Below are 23,940 nucleotides of genomic sequence, written 5' to 3' on the forward strand. Positions count from 1 at the left end.
TGTTGGTAGTAAAATACCGTCGATTCCTTGTGCATAAAGTTACTGGCAGTCAGTAAACAGAGTTCGAGTTCACCCTAGATACAAAATGGCAGCATGTGGGATTCACTGATTTGCCCGTTACAGCTGTCAAACTTTAATCTAAAAAGAATGACTTCCGCCATTTTTTTGTCCCAAAAGCACCGATCTACAGCTGCGTTTACGTAAATACTATGAAATTCACATGTAAATGCTTGGCGGAGGGTTAACAGAACAACTTTAATGTGATATGCATGAAATGTATTCGTGAAATGTATTCGTAGTTGCGGATTTGGACATCCACTGCTTATCGCGTGTGGTCGCCTTAATATTAAGCTACCCGAACACGCTTCAGTATCAGATCTCAAACTTCCATATGTCATAAACCATGTGACTACAACCTGCAATCGTACGTTCCCCTGACAGGGGAGACTATCTAATTAAAATTCACTTTCGCTATGTCGGCAGATAAATATGATATTGCAGTGCCTGTTCTTCAGAAATACGGTGCAGTGTACCTTCGGACACGCAGGCATGTCCGAAGCGACAATGCATCGGTACATCTGAACAACACAGCCACTGCAATATCGCACTTTCATATTACTTCTCGACCGGTTCACTCGCGAATAGCTCGCGTTAAAAATAATACAAACAAGCTGTCCTGCTTTCAAGTTTTTCGATGACTTCCGCCATTCCTACCTAGTGAGGATCCCATACCGCGCGTAGCGTATTGTAGGCAGTCTTTTTTGCAGATTTATTGCATCTGATGAGTGTTCTGCAAGAAAGCACAGTCGTTGGTTCGGCTTCTACACAACATTTTCTATCTGTTGGTTCCAATTTTATTTGTTCGTAAATGTAATCACTAGATTCTTAGTTGAATCGTCAACTTTTCAATTTGTGTAATTAGTCGTATAAATGAAGTTGAACGGACATTTTATACTCATTTGGAGGATGTCACATTTTTATTGTTCGGGTAAATTAAGATTTTTCATAAAATAGGAATGTCTTGTCTAAATCATTTTACGATTAATTTTGATCCTCTGATGACTACTGTAGGCTCTAAACGACACCAACATTTCCAGAGAATCTAAGATAATTGCTCAGATTGTCTAGTGCATCAAGCAAAATTCTGTATGTGGGCAGAGCTGTCGGTGTGGTGTCAAATTGTCTGTTAGGGTGCCTCGACTTTTGACAACAACACCACACTGATGCCTGACAACTAAACTGTATTGATACTGGATATCTATTATTGTTAGTAATCGATTTACGTCTTTACGCATATAAAACTGCACGTTGTTCTGGGCGATATACAAGGGTTGTCCAGAAAGTAAGTTTCGATATGTCGGGAAATGGAAACCACTATGAAAATCCGGTAAAGCTTTGCACAATGTGTTGGGCAGTATCTCTAGTATGCCCGTCGATCATGTCGCGTCGCTCTTTTCAGTTTTGAGTGAACAGTGAGCACGTAAAGATGCGTAGGGAATAGCGTCTCCCACCAAGTATGAGGGCCTGGTTAGAGATTTCGCCTGTGTCACGCAGCCCACATAACACAACTGTCGAGCAGTTTCTTCTTCTAGCCAATTCTCGGCCGCACCCTGCAAGGGCAATGAAGACGCTCCTGCAGCGTTTCTGATGAGAAGTGTTTGATCACCCACAATACAGTCCGTAATTGGCTCCCCCTCAGTCTCATCCTTCTCACAAAAACTACTAACTATGAAGACAAAATTTTTCCACAGACAACGAGCTGCAAACCAGTACAGATAACTGGCGGCTGCTTTCTATGACGAGGATATTGGAAAGTTGTTACAACACTACGTAAAAATTCGAAGTTGGAGTGGCGACTATATAGAGAAGTAGGTGGAAGGTGCACCTAAATGTTGCAAATAAAACATTTCTGGTTTTCACTGTGGTTTCCATTTCGAGACCGATCGAACTTATTTTCTGGACAAGCCTCGTAAAACGATAACAATGGGGACACATATATAGTAAATAGGGAAAGATTGGCCAGTGTTATACAGGATACAGAAGCTGATGTTGATCTCTAAACATATACTACGAAGTCTAGGTTACAGCAGGGAAATTTCTGAGCGGGTTGTAATAATGGATATATATTCAAATTTCACTCTCAGGTATAAGTAGAACTGAGAATTTGCCTACATTTATTATCTTGTGTGCCACTAAGGTGTTTGATCAGTGGTTTTGATGACTTACATTCTCAAAATGTTAAAACCTTTGGTTTCAGTGAATAGTTTTATGATTGGTTTCTTTATTGTTGTCACTGGAATGTTTGAAATGTACTGAACCTTGGGTGCTCCTCAGGTTTCATGTACTGCATAAGAGATACCAATATGATGTGGTTTGGATGCTTAAAAATATATCCGTTGCAGAATTTGATATTGCGGCTATAACAACGTAATTACCAAATACTGTAGCATAAATAAATAACTACAAACTTCGTACTATCTTTAAATAATTTCAGGATATAAGCTTCAAAATCAAGAAATCTGTGTGAGTGTGACAAGATTTCGTGTATGTGATGTGATTTTGCTGACATTCTTCCTATTATCTATTCCTAGCCAAACTACGAATTCGAATACTCTATGTGTGTAATTGAAATATTAGAGATTATTTAAAAATTGATCGTGTTGAATATTCAATTCTTTCTAACCTATCGCACACTGCTTAGACAGTTCGAAAAGATGTCCAGAGCCAAACATCTACGTTACGGAACACTTTTGACATTGACTGCATCTTACATTGAGTGTGAGGCAGTGTGTAATGAAAATGTTAAAGTCGTTCATAATAATGTAACTACATATTCCTGTGTAACGTAAACGGGCAGACACTTGCAGAGATCATTAAGACAGAGAGTGGTGTCAAGCGTGATGAATGAAGTCTTGAAACCCTATCTTTACTAACATTAGCTTGTGATGAGGATCTATTACGTTCTTTTATCTTCTTTATGTCCACATTCGACTGATGGAATATTAAGAGGCTACATGACGCACGGCATGGGCTCACTTCAAGGCTGTATGCAAACGCTAATCGAAACAATAGTGGTATTATAATTAGCAGTAGCCATCACCTCTCCTTATTCGAAAATAAATATGTCATTGCCACACTGTAGCATAGAAGAAAGTCGCCATGTGACGTGAGACTCAGCAGTAACAGGCTGAAGTAATTTATTCAAGATACATGAGCCCCGAGTAACGTAATAAATCTCATCAAAGGTAAGTGACGCACAAATTGTGGATGCTCCTTTCTAAGCCAACTATTACAGATGTGTATGTCCTATAGACATAAATAACCTCTCTAAGCTTTATTAGGGATGGTACAATCCCGGTGACCAGCCAGGAGAAAGTTTTTGATAATAATAAAAGTTGTATCGGAATAGACTAGTACTGGAACGGTGAACAAGCGTAGGATCGTGGTAGGTCACCTCATGCATGTGTTAGTTTTGATTTTGAATTAAAACGTTTTCTTTCTAGAGCATGTATTAAGATCATGGTTGCAATAGCCACGACAGGTGAGTTGGTTCTGCTAACTACACGCCGTCAGATTGCAAAAGATGACGTTATAACGTAAGTTAACGCTCAGAAACTGTATGAAGTGACTTTAGTGTCAGCCGGTGATCATATCGTGGATCAATGCTTTTCAGACATCTTTAATTTTTGTAGTCCTGTCTTCTTCAGTTGCGTGTAATGTTACGGTATACTGATAATTTTTACTTTATGGACCGTCTGACTACAACTGAATGAAACACAATTTTCGTGCCATATGCGTTTCGCCTTTTTCTGCAAGGTATCTTCAGTGGCCTGGAATATGTACATATTTTTGCTATTTAGTTTATATTTTAGTCAATGTACCTATAGGTTATAAACAGTTCAGGTGGTTGGTTTTTGCTATTATGCAGTAATATTTTGAACTGTACTTACAGGATGCTTGGCCGATTTTCTGCATATTACGCTCCATTTATAAGAAGGGAACAACACAAAAAATGAAACAACACCAAAAATTAAACATGAGCATAATGTGTAGAAAATCTTCCAAGCAACCTGTAAGTAAAGTTCAAACTATTACTACATAACAGCAAAAACCAACCACCAGAACAGTTTATAACGTATAGGTACATTGACTAAGATGTAAACTAAACTGCAAAAATATGTACATATTCCAGGCCACTGAAGATGCTTTGCAGAAAACAAAGGCGAAAGGCGAATGACACGAAAATTGTGTTTCATTCGATTGTAGTCAGACGGTTTATAACGTAAAAATTACCAGTATACCGTCTCTCATACTGTTTTATCATGCGATCCCGCTTCCCCACCTGAATTCGCTTACGATCGCCTAGCTGTGGCGGTCGAGTCGGAGGAATCCAGGCGGCCATGGTGGCCGAGCGGTTCTAGGCGCTTCAGTCCGGAACCTCGCGACTGTTACGGTCGCAGGTTCGAATCCTGCCTCGGCCATAGATGTGTTTGAAGTCCTTAGGTTAGTTAGGTTTAAGTAGTTCTAAGTTCTAGGGGACTGATGACCTCAGATGTTAAGTCCTATAGCGCTCAGAGCCCTCTGAACAATTCGGAGGAATCCAGTTCGAATCCTGTTGGTGGCAGAAATTTTCACCGCCATTACTTGTCGGGAATGGGAGAGGAGACATGGCGGCGTAAAATTCCTAATCGTCAGACTTTGCGACATTGTCTTGGGTTATGTTTTCACTCCCCTGTAGTGTCTCATGGAGTGAGTGCTTATGACGCTGTCGGAGAGTGACGTGAATGCCAGTGCTGTTCGAAAGGAGACTGAATGCCGCCGCCAAGTTTTGCTGTCTCCCGTCCCTTATTATCCAAATCAAGCAAGTCGATACACTACGTGTACTTCAATTACAGTCACGTACACTCCACTTGGATAGGTTATTTCTCTTTACTCGTGTCCACAGTCCTGTGGTAGTTTATAAGGTAACAGTTACTATTATCACATTACCTATTTACTGTGATCACGATATCGGCTTCTAGCGCCTTCTTCATGTGATAGCTCACTTTGAAATGCGTCAGTGCAACATTCTGTTGAGATGAATATTTAAAAATAGATGACAGGAGGACCACGTAATTGTCTCCCATTGTGACGCAGAAGCTAGAAATTTAGATTAAGGTGGCTACAACCTTCCTCTGTAATTGTCCGGAAACGTGGCGCCCTGCGACATTATCCTCTGGCTCGGCCACGCTTCAAACGGTAAGGTGTCGACATCTGAGAAAAGAAACGATGTAACGTGTAAGAAGTACATTTAACGTGTAAAGAGGGTTAATGATTTCACAGTTGGCACTAAATTTTAGTATAATTCTGCCTAACGCCACCGTGAACAAGTCATACTAGGAAACTTCCTGGCAGATTAAAACTGTGTGCCGGGCCGAGACTCGAACTCGGGACCTTTGCCTTTCGCGGGCAAGTGCTCTACCAACTGAGCTACCCAAGCACGTGATACTAGGTCCCCTCCGCTGTGTCCCCACATCCCTTTTTAACCACCATTTATCCCTCCGTTTGACGGCTCTGTGATGGCTGTCAGAACAGTGACGCCCAGCGTAGAAATCACTCGTTTTCTGACTGGTGGCAGAAGAAGGTACTTCAGACACCTCGTGGTCCAGAAGACTTGTCAATGAAATCACCCATTCCCTTGGGGAGTTGATTTCCACATGCTTCATGGTCGGAAACGGCAGTTCAACTGTGCGAAGAGCAACAGGCCAAGATACTTGATAATGTTCCGCACTGCTGACACCCCCCTACCAGGGGCAACCCTTTTCTAAGGACAACTTGGGGCTGGAACCCTAATGAAAGTAATCGGACTCCTTTGGAACGTAGTGCAAGAGTAATTTTTTTCCCAGGATGTATACGTGGGGAACCATTAGGGACCACTGAAAACCACTCGACGAGCTTTGTACATGATCCTAAGCAGCAAACGGTACTTATGCTTTCTGAATCCTCTTACTTCATGACCTCTTGTGGCGTGAATACGGAGATGTGCATATCGACACTGTAACACGCCCGGGGGTACAACTGGGTGGGGTGGTACCTTAAACTGGTTTCTCGTTTCGTGACCGTGTGCTCTGTCCACAACACGTACCTGATAATCCCGCGACGGTCGTATTGTCCTGCTTCACACTGCTGTTGGTTTGCCAGAAATTATCTATCGAAATATGCAAGCGGATTTAGGGGAGCCACTGTCTTATGTCTGGTATGAACATCTGTATTCTGAGACGGTATGGAAACCACAGGTTGCACTGTTTACACTCTAAATCGTAAATGTTTATCCCAATTAACAACCTTGATGATTAACAGTCCAAAATATCATTCGGACGAGAGTACGCGTAACCGACACGACGCGGGTGATTGTTGATGATGCGGAAGCCGAATGATCGAACGGAAGTTCTTAAGCTCGTCACACATACAGATATCTGGTAATAGTCCTCCTTGTCAACTAGTAATGATGTAACACTGTTCGTAAAGTTAATTTTTCAGCTCTAAGTTCCCACTTGTACGAGCGTGCGCGTAACCGTCGCGGCTGGGCTGATTGTTGATAATGCAGAAACGCGATGATCGAACGCACGTCCTCACGCTCGCTACAAGACACTGACACCTGCCTGCACTCTTTTATGGTAACTAATAACTACTGATTCACATCAGCTCATTCTGGGAGACCGAACACGGCGCGAATGATTGATACTGTGCGACACGCAACGAGAGGATACACAAAATACGTTATCGGTGGCATTGCTCATTTTTAATTACATCTTGATGCGTTTTCCTCTGAATTACTTCCATATTTAATCACTTTACTGTAATATCACTTGTAGCAACACTTCAGCCTGAATACTAACAATGCTTCTTACATGCAGACTGCACACCACACATCATAACAGTTCCGTGTCCAACGCTCGACTCCCGGACGCGGCTCCCCGCGAAGAAACTCCACAACTAAACCAGAGATGTGGCAGTACACTTACAACACGTAACTGAATAAATAGGCAAAGTGTGCCTCTAAGACCTCCGGTCGAGCAGCGATCTTGGTGCCACCTGCGCACCTCTGTTGAGCACTTTCAAAATATACCTGTACAGAGACGTCGACAGTCACTCAGCTGATGGGCGCTCTGCTGCTGCTAACGCATGCTTGTAGACATGAGCAATCGAAGGCTTGTTAAAGGGGTTGCCTGCCCTCAGGCACTCAGCATAAATTGAGCGACACCCAGTTGAATGGTTGTCTAAGCCTCTGTGGAAGTACAGTTTTAAAGTGGTTCAAATGGCTCTGACCACTATGGGACTTAACTTCTGAGGTAATCAGTCCCCTAGAACCTAGAACTACTTAAACCTAACCAACCTAAGGTCATCACACACATCCATGCCCGAGGCAGGATTTGAACCTGCGACCGTAACGGTCTCGCGGTTCCAGACTGTAGCACCTAATACCGCTCGGTCACCCCAGTTTTAATGTGCGTAACAAAACTGCAACCCTCTACCCCCCTCATGATGACGCAGCAGCAGGGTATGAAACAGGAGGGCTGAGAAGGCGTAAATACTCTTTGCTGCTTCTGATCACGTTCACCATGTTCATATGCCCGCCTTGTGGTTCCACTGGACGTAACAGCGAAATAATTATGTTGCAGTACATACCAAAGGGGTCAGATAACGTTCATTGGCGTTGCAGACCCTCGACGTTCTTACAGAAGAGTTGAATCGTCCAGCTGGTGTCAACGGTGTCGAACATTGTTATGAATATTGTCCCCTTTCTCATGACTCAGCGAACTGTCGTTTTCGAGATGGAAATGTGTGGAATCAAAGCCCCAAGGATAAGGCTTGCCTCATTGAAGCCTTTTGTGCCACCTGCTAAGTTCTTTTCGTTTCTATTCTGTGCAGCAATGAGTGTGAAACGTTTCCCTCGGGCTCCTATAAGGAAACCACATGATTTCAACATTGGAACTCAGCTTTCTGACCTCAATCGCAGACGCGTGAAAAGGAGGGATGAAATGTGGGTAAGAGGTGGATTTGTGTACCTTCTCTTTGTATGACAGGTCCACTGTGGCGTTGGGCAGCATTGTGGTGAAAGTATATTGCCAATTTGACATCATTAACCTACGTTACACAGCACATCAACATCTGAGTCCAGCCTTTTTTTGCGTTTAAACCTTAATGTATGGGGCGTCGCCATACCGTGAGGTCAAAGGGAGCCACACTTCGGTATCATTATAGAGGAATGTTGTAGCCATCTTTGGTCCAAATTTCGAACTCCTGCGTCGCGAAGGGAGACAATTGTGGGGTTTCAGAAAAGCGACCTTTTGTTTGTGTTGCACAGTACGGTTTGGATGACCCACGCAACCAACGCAATATCTACACCATCTATGACTGCACTCAGTTTGATTTCTATTTTTATTTATCGTCAGTTGTGTAGAGGAAACAAAGCAAGGCTCCTGCAGATTTCCATTTCGACCTCCATTTTTTCATAAAATATTTTAAGCAGCTGTTCCTTAATTTTCACTGAAACGGAAGTTTATTGTCATCCCGATTTCTCAACGATTGCATTTAAAGAATTAATTAACTGTACGTATATTTAAAAACAAAGAAGAATGAACAGACCGTGGCATGAAATTAATTGTTTTTGACACACAAATCCCCGACTTGGGCACATCCATCACAGAATTCGACAACTAATTGAATGCCAGTATGCAGAGACAAATGATAAAATAACATCAGTAGTAAATAATGATTGAGTTCATCGGTGTAGTGAAAAAATAAAAGGGAATAAACCATTCTGACATCACAAAGGTAGAAAACCTGTGTACTTACGCGTCCGAGGAACGACATCTATTCATGTTAAAACAGTACTTTTTGTTATGTATGCAAACTAAATAACAAATTGTTTGTTTTTAAGCCATTCACGTTTCTTTCAACCTATTTACCAAGCATCCTTTGTGGCGAATTTTAGGATACTGTTTACACAAGTGCAAATCCAAATAACTGGCACTCAGGATGTAAGGGATGACAGAAAACATGAAAACTGTTAAAAGAAATATGTACAGTAACAGGTTCTTCCGACGCTTGGTATAAACGATTAGGAGATAACTGTGAATGTTCTTCAGAATTAATTTATTTATACAACATAAGCTAATTTTTGTCCATCGGTCGCTGTCTTCTTATTATTTCATGATATTCTTTACAACCCTGTCACATTGTCTAATTACAAATATTATTGATTAAATTAACAAAAATAAGATTCTCTGACATCTAGGTCCAAGAGAAACAGACAAAGAAATTATTTATTTACTTTTCCGGACATAGCTTAGAGAACAACAGCAGCTAAATCGTTTGTTGATGAAGTCAATAGTTAAAAGTCGATGTCGATATAGATGTTATTGCTCGCTGTGTTGTCCTCCATCTCTGTGGAGGAAGGCGATCGAGATGCGGAGAGATTTTATGGAGGGCATGTAATATGGTGAACCCCTGACAAGAAAGTCTAGTATGAATTACAACCGTATTTTATCCAACCGATATAGTTTAACTGGAATGATATTTACATAGAAACTGTTGTTTAAATCATGAGGACATTTTGAAAAGTATAATTTTTTAAGGATATTGAAAATAGGTTTTTATATCAGATCTTTTAATAATTTGTGTTTGTTGAGAATAATATCAGCTGTTGATACTTGGTATAGTATGCAAGATAATCCGCCTGAGCCAATTAAAGCTTTCACATGACAAATGAGAATGTGTATGAAATTTTCACATTTAAAGTATATAAAATGAAAGAAAATAATAAATGAAATCGAATATAAGTCCCCAAACATCAAGGTAGATTCACAAAGTAACATATAAAACATATGTTTTGCGACAGCCAAGAAATATCATAAGAACAAGAAGTATATCGAGATGCACGTTAGACACAAGTGGAAAGTGAATTACTGATCTCACTCAAATGTGGACATTGAAACAGTTCAAGGGCGACAAGCGAAAATTTGTGTGGGATCTGAACTCGAATCCTGGTTTCTCACATGACACGAGCAGCTGCCTTGACTGCCTCAGCTACACGAGCACGACTCCCATCCAAATCAAATCTCAACTTGGTGCACACTGTTTCCATAGTGCCCTCTGTCCACGATCCCATTGCTCGTGGTTCTTTCACTGGATTTCCGCAAGAGGCCGGTCTTTGGGTGCATCCACACTGAATATTTATTATGAATCGCCATCATAGTGTAGATATTACTGTTATGTGTCTAATGTCTGTACTTTCAGAGATGTCCGAAATAGCAGTCATGACACATACAGTTTGCAGATTGTTGTCTAGTCGCTAGCGTTCCTGCTTCTGGATCACAGGGTCCCTGGTTCGATTCCTGGTCGGGTTGGGGATATTCTCTGCCTGGGGACAGGGTGTTTGTGTTGCCCTCATCATTTCAACCTCATCATTCGTGACAGTGGCTCGATTGGATTGTGTAAAAAATTAGACTGTGTAAAAAAAAAAAAAAAAAAAAAATTGGGACTTCGTACAGTCGCTGATGACCATGCAATTGAACGCCCCACAAACCAAGCATCATCATCGTCACACATACAGAGAGATTTAGCTGTCCATACCATTTTATGCAACGTGTAACGCATTGAAATACTAAGCATAAAATTTTTGTATTCTTTCTCTCACTACATGCAAACTATTATTCCTACAGAATAAATGAACAGGATCTTTTTGCAGGAAATTTTTGTGCTGGGATACATTTTCGCCACAAGCCATAGTTTTCGAATTATTCAAGAAAAACGTACAAAAGTGTTCTTCAAACGCGAAAACGGTTGCTTCCAGCGAAAATGTGTCCCAGTATAAAATTTAACCATATTAAATTTCCTACAAAAAAAGTCCCATTCGCTTTTGCTGTAGGACAAATAGTTCCCATGCAGCGAGCGAGAGAGTGTGAAAACCTTGCATGCGATTGTTGAAGGAGTTGCATGTTGCAGAAAACCTATAGGTAGGGGCAGCTGAATGATCCTGTATAACAGCAACGTTAGACACACTCTTATCGCTATCCATTATAGCACAGGAAATACAAAGGTGTGGGCCCATTTCAACCTGTTTTGTGCAATGCCGTCCACCTTCATATCTTTGAACGATAAAATTAAGGACAGAGTTATAGGAAAATGAAGGTCAATGCTTAAAAACTTGTCGTCTATTCTTTCCTTTAAATCATCGCAGAGGTAGGTGCATGTTTCTATAAAATCCTCATTAATGTTTCATGTTTAATGCTTTGAAATTTTTTATGTATACATTATATTTAAAATCGTGGAAGGCCTTTAATTGCACTACAGGAGATTCAGACAAATGAAATTTCTTAAAATTTTAATAGGGAAGACAGCATGGATATAGGGCATTAATATATGACAGGGAACTGCCAGTTCTTTTGAGACTTCTTACTCAGTAACTCCGAGAAATGGTGTGTTATAGAAATTTTTTAGTATAAGCAAATAAAAACATGTCTCAGCGACGGTTTAGGTACACACAAAACACAGACACATATTCATGGAGAGGACTAAGTGACACCATGCAATTTTGTAATATTGTAAACACAAGAGCAGAACCGAGTTGTCATTATTTTTGTTGTTTAACATACCTGAAAATGGGTAACATTGCCAAAATAATCCAACGATTGACATGCAGAAAATAAGCATATTTTGTACAACAATGGAATGTGGATAACTCCTAGCGATGATTTTATATCCAGGTTAGCTAAATTAATTTATTCCTAGATTATATGGAAGATAACCTGTTGACGAAGTAAATTAATGCTGTAGATCATCTACAGTTTTGTACTTTTCACTTATAAATGTGTATGATGTTGTATAGTATTTTGGTGGGACTGCTGTATTCTTTCATGTTAGGTGATTTCTGCCATTTCATTGTCATTCATAAATTTGTCACCCTCATTAGGCTATTATCAATGATTTAATGTCCTGTTCCCTGGAGTGTACCTGTTGTATAAATGTATAGACATTAAGGGGACATGCCCTTGAATGGGCTGCATTTTAAGCATTATCTTCACCCTCATAGTGCAACTGATCTATAAATAGTGATTGCTCAAAATTCTTATACACTATTAGGATCATTAGTCAAAGTACTTCCCAAACAATTATTGAGATATTTGTTATATTTTGGTATTGACAGCAATATTTATAATAGTATAATAATCTACCACTATTTCAGTGCAGTCCCGTTTTCTTTGGAACCACTGACTGTGCATCTTGTAAAAGGAGTCAGAGTACAGACAGCATTAACGTAAGTGTTTTATGCCTCCACTTTCCTTCCCTGATGCTGATCTGTGACAAAGACTAGTAATTTATTTTACTACAACATTAATATTTAAAAATGTAGCTCAGATATCACTGATTTCATCATCATATTATAAATTTTTCAGGAAATAGTAGGCAAGGGAGGTAGAAGAGGTCATTCTAAATATATGTACCAATTTATGTGAGTTTAACGTCAGTAATTTAGGAGAAAAGTGTACCTGAATGATGAAAATTCAAGTTTTCGGTAAATCGCAAAAGAAAATTTACAGAGATATTATGCCCGTTTAGAACACACCGGCTGCATACTCCAGTTTTCCTCCTGTTTCCTTATCCTCCATTCTCTATCTCCTTGTTCTTTTCTTTATCTTTCACTCCTTTGTAACAGCTTCTGTAGCTGTCTCTGCTTCGGTTAAACGCCGCTTATCAATAGCAGTTACAGCTGAAGCCCTATTCGTTCCTGTCTGGATGTTCAATTTCTTCATAACATTGGTCCTTGAAATTGTACCATCATTGAATGTTGCTATTGCATCCATTACACCAATATACAGTACTGTCAGCCCAACAAAAACAGTTTTAGGTATTCACTCCCATATACAGCTTTTGAAGCTTTCATTTGCATTCTGAGAGATCCCATGTATAATTGCCTCTATTACAGCAAGTGGTAAGGAATGCTTGTGGGTATATTGTATGCCTGTAGCATTGCTCAACCAGTACTTGCACGACGAATCTTCCCCTTTTGGACACAAACCATGCTGTGGGGTTTCATATATTCTGTGAAACCATGTTGCCCAAACAGCTCGTCTCATGTTCTACAAATCTCCTACATTTCTCCTTATTGCTAGTCCATAATATTGAGTCAAGGAATCAGTTTCACTTTTTGGAAGACGACCTGCACCACCTATGTGTTTTCCGTCTGACTGTTTTTTCCACTGAAGTCTTCACATAATTTTCTCAGCTCAGCTCCCATTCTTTTTTGTACATGCCGAATACATTCAAGCTGTACTATCAGTGTGTCCCCATATGGTCTGTCATTAACAACAGTAATGTGTCCTTTAGAGTCTCCATCCCCAAGGCAGCCTACATACTTCACACCATGACTAACCTCGAATCTTCTAAAAATGTTTAGAACTCCTTTCGTTTCCATGTTTCCACTTGGGCCATCAAAGCTCTTTACACAAACATGGATGCCAATAAATTTACCTGAACAACCCTGTCAGTGCTTTCTTAGACATTCATAATCTAGTATCTTACCAGTTTCAATAAATGTGGCAGTTACAACCCAACTTAAAGAAATGTGACCTCTCTTCTGCCAAGATCCATCAAAGGCTGCTACAATATCTGCCATTTATCACTGTGCATCTTACACGAGCTACAGGCAATCGCTAACCGACTCGAAAGACCCTTCCTTGCTGAAATGTCCTCAGAAACGTCAATACAATCTTCACAATTGTAGTACTTACTTTTGACAGCACTCTTGAAAAGCCTTGACAGCATATTTAGGTTCACAATAACATTTCCGTCGTTACTGCTGCTCACAATACTACTAGGCTAGTTATTATTACATCTAGAAAGCGAAAGTTAACGTCTAGAAGCACTGCCTGTAGACACAGTTTTCGTGGGCGACTTTTGAAGCAACTGATGTGTATTATTCGGTTGTGTTTGGAGCTGGTTGCCGCGAAACTTTCGTTTGGGGCCAAATTTCTTTACTCTCCGCATTTTTAGCACAGGAAACACACACACACAGAAACAAAACAATACACAGTTATTACAAAACCACACGTGTATGAAATTCCGAAATCATATATTCTAAGATCTTTGTTTACATTCGAACCATAGCCTTCTAGACATGCCTGTACTTTGGTTCCGGGAGTCAGTGCCTTCTGTAATACACCTGTGTTAACAATCCGTAACTAACGACGGAAAAAACGGAAGGACAAAATAATGCCTCACGTATTCTGACGCACTTCGAACTGACATATGGGCGTGGCCCCTGTGCAACATTACGGGCAATCTCAATTTTAGAACGAACGGAAAATGACAATGCCCATAAACTATACATTTTTGAAATCAGCATCAAATGCTCTTTTCTATAGACCAAGAAATTTTTTTTCTAATTTTTGGTCATTTTCAGAAGCATGTCCCCTTAATGCGTGTACACTGACTAGTGTGTTGTGGTGCGGTGCGGTGTCCAGCTCTGGAGGTTGAGGTCGCTATGTTTGTGTTCGCAGTGCAGCGGCCAGACCGGGTCGAGCACCCGTTGCTTCGCCACGTCCAGCCTGCCGCGGCGCTCCAACGAGTCGCAGTGCCCCATGCTGACGCCGCGCTCGCGGTCCAAGAAGAAGGCGGCGTCGTCGTCGCCGGGGGCCCGGGCCGGGGGCGGCGGAGGCGGCGTCGTGGGGCTGGGCGCCTTCCGGTCACGGCGCCGCAAGCCGCCCCCGGCGCTCCCGCTGCCGGTGACTCCCACGGGGGGCGGCGCCGCCACCGCCGCCGGCTCGCTGCCGCCGCCGTCCGCCGGCTTCTCGTCGCAGTCGTCTCCGCCTCCGCGACAGACGCAGCAGCGCAGGCTGCGTTTCGCCCTCGCCAAAGAGAGAAAGGTAGGTTTCGTGTATGCGCTAGCTATAGATGGTCTCGGCTACGGATTAGGCCACAGCTACGTTTAGGTCACACAAAGCACACATATTCAAGGAGAGATCCAAGTGGCGCCATACTGTCGAAAGAACCGAGTAAATATTTCACGGAGGAAGACGAAATGTCTTACCAATTTTTTCTCCATTTCTTTAGTTTATCTTTTTTCCACTAAGCTGCATATTTTAATTGGCTAATTCACCACTTTATGATCACGCTACAACTTCAGCTTGTTCTCTTTGCACGGAGATTAATCTGTTTCCAAATCTTCTTCATAACATCGCTGTGCTGTTGCCTTTGTTATTCCGGCTATGAACTTATGGCCTTTGTAGTTCTTCTTTCGACTTGAAACCCTTATAAACTTTGTATTTTGTTTTGAATCACGTCCCATTCTCCGACGTGTGCTTCCCGGGTATTACACCTCTGAAGGTCTTTACAAGTTCCTTTTGAGAGTGGAATGTCAAACGTTCTAAGTGCCAAACAAAAATGTGTGAAATCTTATGGGACTTAACTGCTAAGGTCATCAGTGCCTAAGCTTACATACTACTTAACCTAAATTATCCTAAGGACAAACACACATATCCATGCCCGAGGGAGGACTCAATCCTCTTGCGGGACCAGCCGCACAGTCCATGACTGCTGCGCCCTAGACCGCTCGGCTAATCCCGCGCGGCTAAGTGCCAAACCTCAAATTTGTAAGGGGAATAAAAAGACAATGTATCTCTTTTCGTACTTAACGTACTTTTATCTAAAAAAACTGGGAAGATTTTCTGATACCTTGTCATAACTTTCAGCAGCCACTGTGAATCCTGTTCTCAATTACGGAATGAGTTGGTTGACTTCGTAAGGAGCAGGAAATTGCCCTGACTCCTGTCAAACGACTGACAGCTGCTGCAAATCGGTTTGTTGGAAGAACTCCCGAGAGTCGTGTACCTGTCATACCTGTACGATAGGTAACTCAAGTGCCATCCTCTCCTGTGTATCCCATGTGCTCTGCAGAAGGTACAGCACCTGTCATTACCGGTCCATTTGACCGCGAGTGGCGCCTCAGTGGTAGCTCTAGACGTCCTGTACATGGGGGTCGGGGAACAGGGATGACTCAGTGTGCTGTACTGATCCCCCTAATCGACAAGTTTGAGGTGCTGTCTTTCTCTGAAATTTAAACTAACCCAGTGGGACTCACTTCACCTTTTGTGGGGAAACCTGTTTTGTCCGGTGTCAGAAGGAAACAAATGCAAAAGGGTAGGGTTCTATTAAGAGTCCGCAGTTCAGACACACGGCAAATGATGGCACCCCTAAGGGTAATTGCAGCTAGGGACAGGAAAGGACACCATGAGCACTCAGTGTGTATGCCTGGGGGCCTCATTCAACATGCTGAAGAAGCTGTTCCGGCAGCCATTGAGGCAACAGGATGCGACCAACTGCAGATTGTGTAGCACGTTGGAACAAATGTTGCTTTTCGTCTGGGCTCCGAAGTCATTCTTGGGTCATTCCAGCGACTGGCAGAGGAGGTTGAGAAGACAAGTCTTGTGCGTGGAGTTTCAACGAAGCACACAATTTGCTGCATTTTTTCCAGAACTGATCGTGGCCCATTGGTTCTGAGTCGAGTGTAAGGACTGGACCAGAGACTTCGAAAGTTCTGTGACAAGGTAGACTGCGACGCCGTGGACTTGCGCCATATGGATGAGAACTGTAGGGTTCCCCTAAATAAGTCAGGTGTGCACTACATATCAGAGCCTGCTGATTGTGTGAGGTGCACACAAGGTTTTTTTTAGATAGGAGACTCTTCATCGAGTCCCGATAACGATAGCTGTAGGAAACCCAGAAGTATCAGTATAAGATGAAAGAAATGTGTCCCGTAGGCGAGAGTAGTACACTCCTACTGGTTAACTGCCCATGCATTCGCACTAAAGTGCCACAGTTTGAAGCGCTCATGAAAAGTAGTGAAGCTTACATAATATTAGGTACAGAAAGCTGGTTGAAACCTGAAACTGATAATAGTGAGATTTTTGGGGTGAATTTAAGTGTATGTCGAAAGGATAGGCAAATGAAAAATGGAGGTGGTGTATTTGTTGCAATAGAAATAAAACTCAAATCTGCAGAAATAGTAACTCAAGCTGCATGTGAGATTGTTTGGGTAAGACTCAGTATCAGAGGCGGGCATAAAATGATACGTGGGTCCTTCTATCGCCAACCAGACTCATATCCTGATGTAACTGAAACTACAGCGAAAACCTCGTTTCACTTGTACACAAGTTCCCCAGTCATACTGTAATCATCGCTGGAGACTTTATTAATCCAAAAATGTTTTGGGAAAATTGGTTTTATTAGTAGTGGGTGTGATAAGAGCCTATGAAACTTTACTAAATGTCTTGTCAGAAAACGGGCTACGACAGATAGTTAAGAAACCTACTCACAACGGAAATACACTCCTGGAAATTGAAATAAGCACACCGTGAATTCATTGTCCCAGGAAGGGGAAACTTTATTGACACATTCCTGGGGTCAGATACATCACATGATCACACTGACAGAACCACAGGCACATAGACACAGGCAACAGAGCATGCACAATGTCGGCACTAGTACAGTGTATATCCACCTTTCGCAGCAATGCAGGCTGCTATTCTCCCATGGAGACGATCGTAGAGATGCTGGATGTAGTCCTGTGGAACGGCTTGCCATGCCATTTCCACCTGGCGCCTCAGTTGGACCAGCGTTCGTGCCAGACGTGCAGACCGCGTGAGACGACGCTTCATCCAGTCCCAAACATGCTCAATGGGGGACAGATCCGGAGATCTTGCTGGCCAGGGTAGTTGACTTACACCTTCTAGAGCACGTTGGGTGGCACGGGATACATGCGGACGTGCATTGTCCTGTTGGAACAGCAAGTTCCCTTGCCGGTCTAGGAATGGTAGAACGATGGGTTCGATGACGATTTGGATGGACCGTGCACTATTCAGTGTCCCCTCGACGATCACCAGTGGTGTACGGCCAGTGTAGGAGATCGCTCCCCACACCATGATGCCGGGTGTTGGCCCTGTGTGCCTCGGTCGTATGCAGTCCTGATTGTGGCGCTCACCTGCACGGCGCCAAACACGCATACGACCATCATTGGCACCAAGGCAGAAGCGACTCTCATCGCTGAAGACGACACGTCTCCATTCGTCCCTCCATTCACGCCTGTCGCGACACCACTGGAGGCGGGCTGCACGATGTTGGGGCGTGAGCGGAAGACGGCCTAACGGTGTGCGGGACCGTAGCCCAGCTTCATGGAGACGGTTGCGAATGGTCCTCGCCGATACCCCAGGAGCAACAGTGTCCCTAATTTGCTGGGAAGTGGCGGTGCGGTCCCCTACGGCACTGCGTAGGATCCTACGGTCTTGGCGTGCATCCGTGCGTCGCTGCGGTCCGGTCCCAGGTCGACGGGCACGTGCACCTTCCGCCGACCACTGGCGACAACATCGATGTACTGTGGAGACCTCACGCCCCACGTGTTGAGCAATTCGGCGGTACGTCCACCCGGCCTCCCGCATGCCCACTATACGCCCTCGCTCAAAGTCCGTCAACTGCACATACGGTTCACGTCCACGCTGTCGCGGCATGCTACCAGTGTTAAAGACTGCGATGGAGCTCCGTATGCCACGGCAAACTGACTGACACTGACGGCGGCGGTGCACAAATGCTGCGCAGCTAGCGCCATTCGACGGCCAACACCGCGGTTCCTGGTGTGTCCGCTGTGCCGTGCGGGTGATCATTGCTTGTACAGCCCTCTCGCAGTGTCCGGAGCAAGTATGGTGGGTCTGACACACCGGTGTCAATGTGTTCTTTTTTCCATTTCCAGGAGTGTATATTGGATCTAATGGCAAAAAATAGATTTGACTTCTTTGAGGATGCCCACATCGAAACTGGTATCAGTTACCAAGACGCGGTTATGACACCAATGATTACCAAAGTGCAAAGGACGACTAAAACAAGCAGAGAGATATGTATATTCAGTAAACTAGATAAAATCAGTAATGTCATCGCTCAGAGAGGGACTTGAAACTTACAGCACAGGTCAGGAGTATCCAGAGGAGCTCAGGATGGGTATGTGCCAGGTAGAACAGTTCATAATTGGAGGGAACCTCCATGATATACGGTCACTCTAAACAAACTTCTAAAGAAACAGCAATTACTGCTTAACAGGTATAAAACAAAGCGTAGGGTTATAAATAGAGAGACGCTGAATGAAACACATTTGGCTGTCAAGAGAGTAATGTGTGGTGCTTTCAATGACTTTCGTAGCACAATATTGTCAAATGACATTTCACGAACTGAAATTCAGGATAGTAAAGCAAAACCTGAAATGCTTGACCTCGTTTACAAATATTCCTTTACAAAGAAAAGCCAGAAGAACTACTCCAGTTTAAACTTCGTACCACTGAAAAGACGAATGAGATAAGTATTGGTGTCAGTGGTATTGAGAAATAGCTGAAATCGTTAACATTGAACAAAGCTCCAAACCTAGATGGAACCCCTGACAGATTCTTTCCTGAATTTTCGGCTGAGTTAGGCTCTCTCCTCACTGCAATCTATTGTAGATCCCTCGAATAAAAGACCGGGCGCAGTTCTTGGGAAAAGGCACAGGTCACATCCGTCTACAAACTGGGTGTTAGAAGTGATCCACAAAAGTACCGTCCAATATCCTTGAAAGTTTGTTGTAGAATATTAGAACATATCCTGAGATCAAACATGACATATCTTGAACAGAATGACCTTCTCAATGCCAGCAGCTTGGTTTTCGAAAACATCGATCATCTCAAACCTAGCTCGCACTTTTCTCACATGACATACTGAAAGCCTTGGATCGAGGCGACCAGGCAGATGCAATGTTTCTTGTTTTCCGAAGAGCATTTGACTCAGTACCGAACCTACGCTTATTGTCAAAATTGCGGTTATATGGGGTATCAAGAGAAATATTAACTAGATTTGGGACTTTGTGGTAGGAAGGATACAGCATATTATCTTGGACAGAGAGTCATCGTCAGATGTAGAAGCAACCTCGGGTGTGCCCAAGGGAAGTGAAGTGTGTTGGGACCCTTGCTATTCTTGTTGTATATTAATAACCTTGCAGTCAATATTAATAGGAAAATCAGGCTTTTTGCAAATTATGCAGTTATCTGTGATGAAATACTATGTGAGAGAAGCTGCTTAAATATTCAATCAAATTTTGATAAAATTTCTACATGGTGCACAGCTGGCAATTTGCTCTAAATGTTCAGAAATGTAAAACGAAAACACAGAGTATCCTATGACTATAACATCAATGAGTGACTGTTGAAATCGGCCTACTCGTATAAATACCTGTGTGAAACACGTTGTAGGGATATGAAATGGAATGATCACACAGGTTCAGCCGTGGGTAAAGCAGGTAGTAGACTTCTGTTTATTGCTAAAATACTGGGGAAGTGCAGTCTTCAAAACAGATAGCTTAAAAACCACTCGTGCGACCCATCCTAGAATATCGCTCAAGTGTTTGGGACCCATACCAGTCGGGACTAACAGCGGATACTGAAAGTATACGGAGATGGGCAGCACGAATGGTCACAGGTTTGTCTAATCCATTGGAGAGTGTCACAGAGATACTGAAGGAACTGAAATGGCAGGCACTTGAATACAGACGTACACTATCCCCAGAAAGTCTATTCAAGTTTGAAGAACCGGTTTTAAATGTTTACTCTAGGGCTATACTGCCCCCTACATATCGCTCACACAGTGGTCGTGAGGATAAAATTAGAATAAATACTGCACGCAGAAAGGCTTTCAGACAGTCTCTCTTCCCACGCTCCATACGTGAATGTAAAAGGAAGAAACCTTAATAACTGTTACAATGGGACGTACCCCCTGCCATGCACCTCACGGTAGTTTGCAGAGTATAGATGTAGATGTAGATAGCTTACAGCACAGCTATGTTCCTCGCCCCACCTTTGCGAGAAATAACGAGACAGATTAGGAAACAAATAATTTCTGAATAACGTTCTGGGCTCCACACCAGGGAACAAACTGGTTCCAAGTGCGAAGAACAAAGTTTTGTTGAATGTACTATTAATACTGAAGCACTACTGTTTATTTGTGACAATATAATACAGAAATACAGCAGTAATTTTTGAATTATTATCATTAAAAATCATTTTTATGAGTATGAAATTTGCCAGAGGCTAACGAATTTATGTTCAAGGAAAAAGACACTCAGTATCGACCTCCATTTCTTACATAATACCATTCTTGGGATCAGCTGTTGCAAAGTTTAAAGTACCTTTGCTGTTGAGGATGAAATGGCAACTTCGTTACAGGTCTTTTTGCTTTGCAACTGATGAACATGGGTGGACTTTCAGATGAAATACTGCATGGCATAAATCAGCCACGGCCTTTGTTCCTTTGAATACACTTATATTTTTCCGTTCTTCTGTTGCCGACTGAGAACTTTTAAGAGTTATTTGAGGTGGATGAATAAGAGACACTTTGATCGTGCAGCATCAGGAGATTTTACACGCCAGTCAGACAAAAGCAGCTTACTTAAAATCAAAAACTCCGTAGTGTACATAGAAATTACAGGTTATAATTTCGTACCTTTAGCTAACTCAATGATCATGTGTAAATCTTGCGGAACATAAGCATTGCTTACCTTTCTTCTTGAAGTTATTTTAATGTTTTTGAAACCCAAATTATCACCCTCCATTACAAAGATATTTTACTGATACAATCAAAGGCAAACATGCGCACAAACTACGCATGGATAAGTAGAAGAGACTTAGACACATTGCTCTTGGAACTCCAGAGGGTATCAGTGCCTCGTACAACGACCATGCTACCTAGTAACCAATGCTTGAATCATTTTATCCATACTTTGGTACTTGGAACAAATCTTGGGACATGTAAAAGAGTACCGAAAACCCAATAGCACTGAAAATGTGTTTTTTGAAAAAATGGCTCTTCGAAGGTTTGGCATTCCCTCTTTATTTGTTGGGGTAGTCCATTTTTGTCCATGCTGTACAGGTGTCGAAGAAATATCAGCCTCCTTTTCCTTATACGAGTACGAGATGATCCCCACATGCTGAGAGACTCCTTTGTTGCTAGAAAATTTCCAGCTAGTCCCACATAGGATTACACCCAGGATATTTCGTATGATTCTGCTTTCTATGATCGCTAGCTTGTAGTTCATCGAGAGGTATTCACTGCTGTACTAGCACTCTGTTTTCACCACAGCATTATAATATCTTGGTTCGCACACTAGGATATACAATTTAGTAGTAAAAGATTTTAGTTATCCGATATGAGCTCTCCGTTTTTAATATCTGATTGCCTATCGCATTCTCTGGATCATTTTCGTATATGGTCTTGAAATTCTTCTATGGTGCTTGAAATTCTTTATCCTCGTAAATGGTCATTTTTCTATTTCAAGGAATTGGGGTCCATATTTCTCATTCGTCATGAATCTGGTCTTTTGTATCGAGACTGTAAGAGCCGCAGTGGTTCTTGCTAGCAGGTGGGTCTGTATGGTCGCCACCTTGAGCTCTCAGAGAGTTTCAGAAAGGCATCCTTAAAGGCCAGTTGAATCTAATTTTTTCTATTTATGAATATCACGTTCCCATACTATCGATATCAGCCCTAATCAACATACTTGTAACTGTTTGTTGTAATTATGTTTGAAAGAAGTGTTTGTTAAAGAAGCATAGACTACTCCCAAAGTAGTGATAATTAGCCCTGATACTTTCATGATATGCAGGATGTGTAGTTATAATTACCCAAAAAGAAATTTCAATAGCGATCTGACTCATGAATTGAACAGGAAATAGTCACACAACAGATATACTATCATAAATTTGGTGCACAGATATTTTCTTATTACACAGTGAATATATTACTTCGCAAAGGTAATGGATTGCATTTTATATGAATTAGCCTTTTGCTTATAGAATACAGCTGTGGGATTGGATTGCTTCCCGTTTGTGTAAGCAAGAACTTCATATACAAAGTCGTCAATAACTGAATGAAATATTAAGGCCTGACTGACCATTATATGTAACATTGTAATCGTAAATTAGTTTACGCGACCCAATACTTCACCAATAGTAGTAGGAATGGATCACATTTCGACTTAGCTGAAACCTGGAAGCATAAAGACAATGATTTTTTATTACTAACGTTGTTTAGTGGCAGGTCTGCAGAAGAGTTCTTGTTGATCACAGCAATTGTAGGCCATGAAGTTAGCTCTTTAATATACCAGGGCTATTCAGGAAGTAGGGAAGGTTTCCGTCTGACTCCGCTAGGCGCCCGCCAGTCACCTGTATTTTGGTATACACGTGTTCAGCAGCTTAGTCGCATCCATCCATGACAGCGGGAACGTCTCTGTACGTCTGATTGTTTCCATATTCGAATTTGAAATGTGCGCTGCCGTCTAAAATCCCGACAGTTGTGAGGTGCGGTCTGTGATGCGGTTTTCGTTGGCGAAAAACCTAAAAACCTAATGAAATTTGTCGTGAACTGTGTGAAGTGTACGGAAACAACGTAAAGAGTGAATCTTCCGTCCGGAAATACTGCACTCATTTAAAAATGGCCGAACCAACGTTCATGATGAAGAGAAGAGATGACCCCCGAGATTTGTGACTGACGATCTTGTCGCTATAGTTGATGAAACGATTCGTGAAAACCGTTGCTTCACAGTAACGGAGCTTTCGCGTTCCTTTCCACAAGTTTCACGGACTTTCTTTTTTGAAATTGTCACTCAAAAGCTAGGCTACCACAAATTTTGTGCACGATGGGTGCCCAATATGCTTCCAGAGCACCGTAAAGAACAGGGAATGGAGGCAACGTTGGGCGGCCGGAGTGTCCGAGCGGTTCTAAGCGCTACAATCTACGGTTGCATTTTCGAATCCTGCCTCGTGCATGGATGTGTGTGATGTCCTTAGGTTAGTTAGGTTTAAGTAGTTCTAAGTTCTAGGGGACTGATAACCGCAG

At 42.3% G+C, this 23,940-nt stretch overlaps 1 protein-coding gene and 1 non-coding gene across 2 annotated transcripts in view; one reads left to right on the forward strand and one right to left on the reverse strand.

Annotated features, from left to right (window-relative positions):
• The first annotated feature begins 3,519 nt into the window (after positions 1–3,519).
• Positions 3,520–23,940, forward strand: part of LOC126252586 (beta-1 adrenergic receptor-like) — a 41,914-nt gene continuing 21,493 nt past the window's right edge. The window contains exons 1-2 of the mRNA XM_049953487.1: positions 3,520–3,541; positions 14,701–14,909. Coding sequence (XP_049809444.1) covers positions 3,520–3,541; positions 14,701–14,909 — 231 coding nt within the window. The remainder of the gene's footprint in view (positions 3,542–14,700; positions 14,910–23,940) is intronic.
• Positions 5,406–5,480, reverse strand: Trnas-cga (transfer RNA serine (anticodon CGA)). The gene has a single exon. It is a non-coding gene; the product is annotated as a tRNA-Ser (tRNA).

The sequence above is a fragment of the Schistocerca nitens genome, chromosome 4 (assembly GCF_023898315.1).
Source record: "Schistocerca nitens isolate TAMUIC-IGC-003100 chromosome 4, iqSchNite1.1, whole genome shotgun sequence".
Classification (NCBI taxonomy): domain Eukaryota; kingdom Metazoa; phylum Arthropoda; class Insecta; order Orthoptera; family Acrididae; genus Schistocerca; species Schistocerca nitens.